This window comes from Amborella trichopoda, chromosome 13, assembly GCF_054954075.1.
Source record: "Amborella trichopoda isolate Santa Cruz 75 chromosome 13, AtrichopodaSantaCruz75HAP2 v2.0, whole genome shotgun sequence".
NCBI classification, from domain to species: Eukaryota; Viridiplantae; Streptophyta; class Magnoliopsida; order Amborellales; family Amborellaceae; genus Amborella; species Amborella trichopoda.
The window spans coordinates 36,149,106-36,160,478 of NC_142348.1; the positions used below are offsets into that span (position 1 = coordinate 36,149,106).

The 11,373-nt window shown below is 36.7% G+C and overlaps 1 protein-coding gene across 1 annotated transcript; it reads left to right on the plus strand.

Moving 5' to 3' along the window:
• Positions 1 to 486: 486 nt before the first annotated feature.
• PDE334 (ATPase, F0 complex, subunit B/B', bacterial/chloroplast) lies at positions 487 to 1,433 on the plus strand. The gene has a single exon (XM_020674907.2). The coding sequence runs from the start codon at positions 639 to 641 to the stop codon at positions 1,311 to 1,313; it is 675 nt and encodes a 224-aa protein (XP_020530566.2). The 5' UTR covers positions 487 to 638; the 3' UTR covers positions 1,314 to 1,433.
• Positions 1,434 to 11,373: the final 9,940 nt, after the last annotated feature.

Below are 11,373 nucleotides of genomic sequence, written 5' to 3' on the forward strand. Positions count from 1 at the left end.
GATCGAGCGGTTGCGGTGATCGATCGGTATTTAAAAAAAAAAAAACTAAAAAACGATATATAAATTTCAAAAAATAAAAAATTTAGTTTATAGCGTATTTTTAATATTCTTTACATTATAGTAAAAATTAAAAATACTTATTTTATTGGTTAAAATCTATTGTTTTAATCATTTTTTATATGTTTTTCATATTTTAGTAGTATTTTTTTTTTATCCTTTTTATTTTTTAATACTTTTTTGACTACCCAAAACTTGTTTGATTAAAATGGTTAAATTGATTAACTTGTTTGATTAAAATGGTTAAATTGATTAACTTGTTTGATTAAAATGGTTAAATCAATCAATTTACCAGTTAAGCTGGTTAAACCGATTCCATGCCCCAGGCCCAGTTAACTGTTCCGGTTTGATTTTAACCAGCTACCATTAGAAAGAGATGATGAAATAATAGGCCGCAATTTGCTAAAACTTTGGAGACGCACATATGTGTGGTAAGGAGAGAGGTCGAAACGGATAGGCTTCCTTTCCTTTACTCACGATCTCTGAAACTCTAACCCGAAATCCGATTCGAAGAGAGATAGAAGTTCAGAGAGAAACAAATCTACCAAAAATTTAGAGAGAGAGAGAGAGAGAGCACAGCCATGGCCATGGCCATGGCGACCAACATTCTCATCGCAAAACTCCCCACCACAATCCCCTCCTCCCTCACCACCAAACCCAGACTCCCCCAACTCCCCCCCCCCACCACCACCACCACCACCACCACCACCACCACCACCGCTATATTAAGCGAGAGAAGGACCTTACTATCAACCATCGCTAAAACTAGTGGCGCTGCCATCTTAGCGGCGCTGACTTCCGCTCGTCCCGCCCTCGCCGAAATGGAGAAAGCCAGACTCTTCGACTTCAACCTCACTCTCCCCATCATCGTTGCCGAATTTCTGTTCCTAATGGTTGCCCTAGACAAAATATACTTCGCCCCACTGGGAAAATTCATGGATGACAGAGACGCAGCTATAAGGGAGAAACTAAACAGCGTGAAAGACACATCCGGGGAGGTGAAGCAGTTGGAGGAGCAGGCAGCTGCCGTGATGAAGGCGGCAAGGGCAGAGATATCGGCGGCCCTGAATCAGATGAAGAGGGAGGTGGCGTTGGATTTGGAGGTGAAGATGGCTGAGGGGCGGAAGAAGGTGGAGGCTGAGCTCGCGGTGGCCCTCGAAAATTTGGAGCGTCAGAAGGAGGAGACCATCAAGGCCCTAGACTCCCAGATTGCAGCCCTCAGCCAGGATATTGTGAAAAAGGTCCTGCCACTTTGAATGGACAAGAAACTCTCAATTTAGTGCTTTCTTCTTCCTCTCTCTCTAGGTTTCTGTGCTCTTTCTTTCGTTTGTGTATTTTACCTGGCTTATTCTATGGAACAATGGTATACTTATTTATTGTTGGTACTGTTCCTGCTGATTCTCTCTCTCTGGTCCTATTTCTTGAATTGCAGAACCATTGTTACTAGACCAGATCAGCCTGGATTAGGGTTTTGATCCTTTATCATTCCTCACAAACATTTTGTTGGTTGCAAAACAAACATGGGGAAATGTGAAATTGTTTTAAAAGCATTAACCAGTTTGAAATTCTATCATGTATAAGGGCAGTTGCCAGTAGGAATTAATGCAAAAAGGGGAAAAAAGGAATGTGAAAAAGAACCTTGAAATCTAACTTGTAATACATGGTAAAAGAGAGAGTTTTTGATTTAGTTTGGGATTTGAGCTCCTGTGCCCAATGGAACCTGAGTTAAGACGCAAAACGCATACGGAATCTAGTTCTAGTAGTAATTTTCTTTAACACATGGAATGTAGTTCTAGTAGTTGTTGTAGCAATTTTCTTTAACACACATGGAGTCTAGTTCTAGTTGTTTTAGTAGTAATTTTTTTTAGGGATTATATATTCTTACTATTTATCTTTGTCATAAGGAGGTCACAATTATTTTGTGTTATTATATGGCAAATTAGATTAACTTGTCTGTCATAAAATTAAAGAGTTCTTTTCTTTTTTTTTGTAATTTTTATTTTTTGAGTCTAGTCAATAACACTCATACAATCACCCAATTTAAAATCTAACCGACAAGAGTGAATGTGATCTCTTTGTACGAAAAGCAAATAATATTTTTATATATTTTTCTTTTTTTTTATATATATTATCTTCATGAATCACGGGGATAATTGAGAAAAAAAAGACAATGACAATTATATATGTTAAGCATAGTTAGCAAGCCGAGGACTTTCAATAAATCGGCTTACCTTAAAATTAGAAAAAATTCGTTTTTATTTTAAAAAATCGAATAAAAAAATCGGATAAAAAAAACGGATTGACAAAAATACTTCATGTAAAGATATCGCCAATATATCAGACTAGGTTAAAAAAATCGGATAAATACATATAAAAAAAATACACCATATCAAACCTACTTAAATACATTTAAAAAAAATAGGGAAAATTACAACCCCCAAAGTATATTGTCTATGCAACTTACCTCCAGCTAACCTTGCCTCTCACTTTTTTCCCCGCGACCACCTTTCTTTGCAAAAACCCCCCAGCTAAAAAAAAAAGAAAAAAAAAAAAAGAGACTAAACTACCCCCCTTTCTCTCCTCATGGCTTTTACCCATGACTCTCTCCTTGTGCGCTCCGGCAGTCCATTTAAACGCTTCGGCAATGAGGACATACGCTCCGACAATGCAAGGACTCGCTTCGGCAGTATACCTTATGGAGCCAAAGCACTCCGACGGTTGGATAGGTCACTCTAACAATGAGGACAAGCGCTCGAGCAATGCAAGGACTCGCTCCAGCGGTACACGTTTTGAAGCCACAGCGCTCCTGCAGTTGAATAGGTCGTTCCGGCAATGAAGACAAGCGCTCCAACAGTACACCTTCTGGAGCCACATCGCTCCGGCGGTTAAATTGATCGCTCTGATAATACGCTACTTGGGACCGTCCATTGACTTTTTTTTTTGTACGGGAAGGACATTTCTGTCCAAAAAATAACAACATTTTACCTTGGAGGTTTTTAAGGGGAAAAAAGCGAGAGGAAAGGTTAGCTCGGGGTTAAGTTGCATAGATAGTATACTTGGGGGGGGGGGGGGGGTTGTAATTTTTCCAAAAAAATAGACCATATAAAGAGAAGCTAGATCAAGCCGAAATATTACAGGGTTTGATAGCAGTTCCTCCTTCTCTCTCTAAATTCTCTAATTTTCAGATCAAACCTCTGTGAAAAATCAAACCATTTTTTTAAAGAGAGACGATTAACACTACTAAGAAACCTCAACTTTATCTTACTGGGATTGATTATGGGAAAGATACCATAATTCCTGATCCAAGATGAGAGGCAAAAGCTGAAGTATTTTTTTGAGAGAGAGGGACTTCAAGAAGAAACCCAACTTTATCTTGGGTTTTGAAGAAGAAACCCAATTCAGGTTTATGGAGGGTTTTGAAGAAGAAAAACCAATTTCCTTTATTTTTCTTCTTTTGGCTAAGTTAGATTTCTCAAAATCCTCTTTGGATTAAGCTTTGAATTTGAATTTTGCAGAAAAGATTCTAAGGTTCCAAAGAGTGAAAAAGATTCAAGTCCATTAGAGCTCAAAATGGTTCTTTTCGGGCTTGATCTAGCTTATATGCAACTTCATCACCCACTCCCCTTCTTGGAACCTCAAGATCTGCCATTGATGCAAATTCGAAGCACTGTAATATAAAACCAGTGCAAGACTCAAAAGCCACCATTAAAGCCACTTTAAAGCTCCATCAAACCATTTTTTCACATAGATTTGATAGAGTTCTTTGTGAAGGGGCAGAGGGAGTGCCCAGATTTGAGCAGGGCTTTTTCACAGAGGTTTGATAGCAGTTCCCCCTTCTCTCTCTATAAATTTTCGGATTCACTAATTCGTATCGAGAGTTTTTTAATTCTGTTAAGATAAGACCATTTTTTTCACAAAGGTTCTAGAGAGAGAAACATGGCCCTTTTCATTTTTTCAAAGACGTCTTTTTGGACCTATTGTATTCTTTTTTCAAAAAATCGCGTTTTGAACGGTATTATGAAAAATACCCGTTTTTTGGATGAGCTTTTAAAAAAAACGACATTAAAAACATTCACAAAAAATTCACCGACTTTTCGAAAAATTCGCCACTTAATCGCCGAATTGCTAACTAGGATGCTAAGTAGATTATCTGTTAGATATTAGAGTAAAATTGAAACATGTCTCAAACCTATTAAAGTAAAATGGAAACATGTCTCAAACCTATGTTTGGTGGGATGATATTGTTGGATTTAGTGCAATCCAAAATCAACCACATAAAAGAATCCCATATTATGTGGGCTTGCTATTAACCAATTAGATATTCTCTAGGAGTTGGTTATTTGGGATAATGTCTATTAGATTAGGATGGTCATGAGAGCTCATATTTAATGAGATAAAGTTAGAAGTCCTAAAAGTTATAGAAAAGAAAAGCCTCACGTACTACTTTATGGAGAGTTGCTTTTTCTATTTAAAGTGGCTCCAATAGAGAGAGAGAAAGTGTGCTTCCTCCAAAGAAAGAGGGGGGTAGGGCCTTTGCCTCTGTGCATGAGATGTAAGGTCTCCCTTATGATATGTTTGTTTTTTTGAAAGTTATTTTCTGGAAAGTTGATTGTTTTCTCTTGGAAGGTTTAAATAGGTTTTGGGTATTGTGTTTGATAACCTGTTGAAATATTAAGAAAGTTATGGGTACTGTGTTTGATTATCTGTTAAAATGTTGAAGAAGTTATGGGTAGTTGTATTTGATTCACCCTAGAACTTCTAAACTGGAGAACTGTCAACCTAGTTTGAACTGTTTATACATTTTTTAAGTGATATGGAGAAGATTTATGAAGGAAATTTATGACATTCTTACTCTCTTAATTGCGTTACAAAGTTGATAGTATTACTATTATGATTATTATCAACTTATTTCATATTTTGATATATCACCATAACAAAAGAGTTAATATTGTTTCTTCATAATATGTCTCAAAACTTGTAATTGCAAACCAAGTCACTAGTTTCCGAATCCACCAACTTAAAATTGAAATGAATGTATTTTCTTGACTATTGTGGGTTTATAATTTGTTGAGTCTTTTTACTATTATCAAAGGAAATAGGTGTTTAAATCTCATAACTAGGTAGTCGATGCTTTTCTTCTTAAACCGAATCTCTCTCTCTCTCTCTCTCTCTCTCTCTCTCTCTCTCACACACACACACACACACACACACACACATACAAACACATGCATACTTCATATCTTTCGCCGGTCATGGCAATTATGGATATGGCTTCCTGTATTCTATTGGATTGTGCTATTATTTGCCCAATAATTTGACAATTTTTCGCAGAAGCCTAATAATTTGTCAAATAGTAATATAGGAACCAACCACCAAGTAGTAGTAAAGGAACCAACCACCATGAAATTACTTGGGTGTGTCAAACCAATAAGCCATCTAATACATACATTTACCAGTCATGCATCCATATCTCAACCTCTAAAAAATTCTTATTCAACAATAACCTGTAATAGCTTGAGCGAAACATACAATCACACATTCATAATTCATGCATCCATATACAACCATATATAAAATCAACCCATTCAACAATAATATGTAATAACTTGAACACAACTTAGTGACATACATTAACCACTCATGCATCCATATCCCAACCTCAAAAAAAAAATCTCATTCAACAATAACCTGTAATAGCTTAAGCAAAACATATAAATACACATTCACAATTCATGCATCCATATACAATCAGTAAGACACCAGCTCATTCAACAATAACGTGTAATAGCTTGAACACAACTAGTGACATACATTCACCACTCAGGCATTGGTGCTTGTCCCATATTGTTTTCAACATTAAAAAGGAAAAAGGTAACAATTAGAACTATAATGAAAGCGAAGACTGGATGCCTGGGAAGATAGTCTTGAAGTGCCAAGACGCCTTTAGGAAGACATCAACACCTATTTTATCCCCTTTTATATGGCTTCAATTCGAACCATCCCCTGCTTCAGTGCCAAATATCTTCTCAAATTCATTGAAGTATACAGGCAAAGACTTGCCTTTGTACTATTTCACAAAACTAAACTCCTGTAAATAGAGCACACGTATATATTGTATTTGTGTGAACAGCGCACTCAAACTTGCAAATCCACAAAGAAATAGATAACAATGTGTTTCAACTCACCGTTGTACACTGAGACCATAGTGCTAGTTCAATAGTCACCATTCGACTAGCCTCATCCCAGCCAAAACCGGGTTGTCTCATAAGTTGTTCTACTTCCATGTACATTGAAACGAACTGCTTGAGCTTACTCTTCAGCCGTTCCAAGTTATAAAAGTTCCTATAATTGCTTACCATGTACCCACCCCCTCTCCCTTTCTTGACCTCTTTTCCAGCTAAAACGTATTTGTCTCATAAGTTGTTCTACTTCCATGTACATTGAAACAAACCGCTTAAACTTACTCTTCAGCCATTCGAAGTCATAAAAGTAAAGTTCCTATAATTGCCTACCATGTACTCTATCATCCGGTTCCATACGCCTTTCTTGAGGCAACCCCCCTTTCTTGACCTCTTTCACCAAGAGATCAATAAATTGAGCCTCCTCTATAGGGCTCCACTAGCTCATATTGTTATGGTATTCTTTGGCAGTTATAATAAAAGCCTCGATCCTTTCTTTAGTAGGTCAACTGGTATTAAGTTGATGCATGTCAACCAATAATACACTCCTCAATAAGAACAACATATAGGACCAACAAGAAACATCTATGATATACCCTGACCATAGTTGAGATGCTTTCAATGCTTGACAAAATTACCTTCCCAAAAAACAATAACTTGTAATAGCTTGAGTGAAACATACAACCACACATTCACAATTCATGCATCCATATACAACCATATACAAAACCATCCCATTCAACAATAACATGTAATAGCTTAAACATACAAAATTGAAAATGCAATAGAATGAACACAACTTAGTGACTACATTCACCACTCATGCATCCATATACAACCAGTAAGAAACCATCCCATTCAACAATAACTTATAATAGCTGAAACGTACAAAATTGAAAATGCAATAAAATGAACACAACTTAGTTACATACATTCACCACTCATATATCTTATATACAACCAGTAAGAAACAACCCATTCAACAATAACCTGTAATAGCTTGAACACAACTTAGTGACATATATTCACTATTCATGTATTTATATCCCAACCTTTAGAAAAACATATCATTCAACATTAACCTGTAATACTGAGATAGCATAATTGGAATGGTTCCAAAGTTGTCTAATATGTTATCATCTTAAAACTTAAAAAAAAAAAAAAACAACAATTATCACTATAATAAAAGCAAAGATTTTGCTCATCCAATAGTTATCGTGATTAACTACTGTATTGGTGCTTGACCCAAATTGATCCCTCTCGTAGCCATGGAAATGTTGCTGAGTAATGCAAACACATGTGATTGATCTTTGCGGCATATTACGAAGATTATACGCTGCTTTTGCTTCCTCTCTTGTTCCATAACCCTTGAATTTCGAGTTTTTGTAATATTTAACCTAACACTCGTATTAAGCTCAAGAGTCATACACCCCTGGATGATTGCCCTTAAAGACGACGTAGTAATTTTTGGGGCCTATTTCCTAGATAGATGAATGGACGAGAATGGTAAACCAACTATGAAACTGCATGTACTTGAATTGTATGATATTGCCTATTGATATTAAAACATCAAAGCATTTGAAAGAAGCATAAGTACATCCAAAAACCACATATACTTAGTGGCAACATGCACATAACTTGAATATAGATGGTTTTGAAGTGGGAAAGTTGCCACAACATACAATTCATATAAAAAAAGAACATACATGGTCAAATAACTGAATTTCAAGACTATAGAACATACAGGGTCAAATAACTGCATTTCGGCAAACCTAGTGATTTACATATGCTATAGAAATAAAGAAACCTAGCGATTGGCATATGCTTGCCACAGTTGAGATGCAATTGCATCTCAAAGTTCATCGCCGTCATCATGATCGTTTTGTCCTTGAGTTGTTTGTGTATACCCATCTTCTGCCCCCTTTGCGTGCATTCTTTCAACTATGTCGGAATCTCATTTCTTGTCTAGTATTCGATCCTTGTGACAACATGATGTAATGCAAAATCGACGTCGCGATAATAATGTTGACTTGTGTGCTAAATGGGTACTGCATTTGGTTCCTCAAAATTGGAAATTTTCCACAGCCCGAATGTCTTTTCCACCACATTCCTTAGAGTTGAGTGTCGTTTGTTGATTAACTCCTTCTCATTTTGAAGAGATTGAGCGGCCCTTGTAAATTCACTCAAATGGTAACAGACACTCCGATAAGGTCCTAAGAAACCACGCATTGTAGGGTAGCCCACATCCACGAGGTAATATTTTCATGTTGCATATTTGAGAAATGAGCAAGAAAATGTGGAAATAGAATAACATTGTTTCAATGGGCAATAAACATAGCCTCACCTTTAGGAAGAGGCAACTAAACCATCTTGCCTACTAATCGCATTATACAAGACTTTAGAGTCTGATGCAGAATCCTCCTATCCAGCAAGTACATACTGGAACCACATGTCAAACCCAACTGCAGCCATAACATTTTGGCTTATGAAACCTTTCCTATTTCAAAGTGTTTATGCAAGGTACTCTTCAACCGTGTAGGGACATACGTCCCGTCAATAGCTCCTATACAATCCTGTTAGAAATCCAATGACAAGTAGCATTATAAGAAGCATTATATATGTTTGTATCTACTTATAAATGACACAATATTAGATTGCCTTGAAATATTGATAAAATCTCTCCCTGCTATTTGCAATGCACATAGGTATTTCATTGCGCGCAGGTTGTAGGAACAGGGATTCCAATTGATTGACCGCTCTGTGGAAATAGAAACTTATAGTTTGGCCAGAGTGTTGGAAGCATTCTTGGACTACCCTAGTTCGTTGATCATGTGTTAGGGTGCTTAAAAATATTGCTACGTGCTCCTCAACCGACAAATGTTTAGTGTCCGTAATAAGTGACATCTGCTTTAGAATATTACATATATCAATAAAAGCAACCTTCTCCATCCGCAACTTGTCGAAGCACTTCTGTGGATGCCCCGTAAGTAAGTACTTGACATACTTAGCCCCTGTTAGGATTGAGGTATGTACCAGCTACCGTCTCACTTGGTTATTCATATACCAATATGTCGCGCACTACATTACAAATACGGTAGTAAATATCACATAATAATCCTCATCTTGGGGGTCCATAGCTACATGAAATAGTGTTATTTGTTGTTCAATACTATTCTAATAGCAAATGAAGTAATGAAACAAATGTATTTCCAAAATTGAGAGATCCTTTCTTTATGGTCATAAAGAAACTGTCATCATACATGATACAACCATCCGAAACCAAACAAGTAATTTACATAAACCATCCATGAAGTACTTAAAGCAATAGCTATCCGTAAATAATCAATAAAGCAATCAAAGTAATTGTCATCTATAGAACATCCATAAAGAAAGTTATTGTCATACATAAATCATCCATAAATAAAATAGTGATAATCCATCAACTATCTATAAAAGCTCAACAAAATTATAAGAAAATTGTTCTTCCAACATAAAAAGGAAATTGTTCTGCCACCATAAAATACCATCTATAAACAAAAACGGTTATTATTCTGCCACCATAAAACACCATCTATAAACAAAAAAGGGATATTGTTCTGCCACCATAAAGCACCATCCATAAACAAAAAAGGATATTGTTCTACCACCATAAAGCACCGTCCATAAACAAAAAAGGGATATTGTTCTGCCACCACACATGCACCATCCATAAACAAAAAAAGGAAATTATTTTGAATCATAAAGCACTATGGTGTAAGCTCATAGTAAGCGCCGTGTCTTATCCTCCAGAAAGGTCTTGCGGAGTTCTAGGTCTTTGATGCCCAAGAAAAAGTCGATATTCTCGACATCTCGAAATACTTGCTTTGACTTTAAGAAGACTTGAACAGTAATATCACCACGCTTGTACATGGTTTTGGCCATCTGCATGCATTCCACTTTACCCATCATTCTTCGATCATTAGCAACCAATTGAGGATCCTCCTTGGTTTTGCTAGTTGTCCAGTCCTTGAAGGTAGATACCATCGTGGACATGGCTTCTACCTGATCTCATTGGTCTTAGGTTACTTTTCTCTTTTCTATATGGCCATTGGATTTCGCGAGCGACACCTCTTTGACCAAGAGGACATTGCAGCATTGGAAGAGGATGAGTCAGAGTTCTCCTCAACATCCATAACTTCTCACAACACTAATGTGGTGGTATCAGTTGGAGGTGTGCCGACACTATCCATGTTAGTCTCTTGGGGGTGCTCTTTGAGGCCACCTCTTTTTGAAGTAAGGCCACCTCCCACTCCGGAAAAAACGCCACTAGTTGTGCCTTCACCGAATATCTTCTCCATATCGTTGAAGTATTCGTGCACAACCTTATTATGATACTTCTTTGTCTAATCATTAGCCTGTAAGTAGATCGTAAATATTCATGTTGGTACGTTATTGCATTAACATACACATGCATAGACAAATACATTCAACAACACTGACACTTTACTTTGCTCATCGCTATAAATTGGGATCATAACTCAGGTTTTGCATGTACCATTCTAGTTTTCTCACCATAACTCCAACTTGATTGATCAAGAAGTTTATTTACTTCTTCATAACGCTTCAAGAACCATTTCTTCTTACTCTTGAGTCTATCTACATCATACAAGTCACCAAACTGTTTTTTCATTGCCTTTGACATTCGGGATCATGCATCCTTCCGCATGGCCCCACCTTTCATGACCTATAGTACTAAGAGCTCAATGAAGTGAGACTTTGCCTCTAGGGTCCACTGTGGAAGTTTTCTAATGCATTTTCCCTTATTAGCTGCTATAATACTACTGTTAGTACTAGCATTTGTGTAAGAGGAATTTGGCTTCATACCTTTAAATAGGAACAGACCTTAATAAGAATAAACAAACCTATAAAACCCTTAGCACTAGAGCAATAAGAGTTTTTTTTTATTTATGTCTTCATTAATAAGAATTCTATAACTTAAACCCTATCAACCATAGTAAGTCCACTCTCTCAATCCATATTGGAGATGGATTTTGGATCACAATTTTGCTGGTCCATCAATTGACAACCACAGTCATGAATACAAAATAGTATAAATAAATAAAACTCCTTAAATCATAACAACTGCATTATTTTTGGG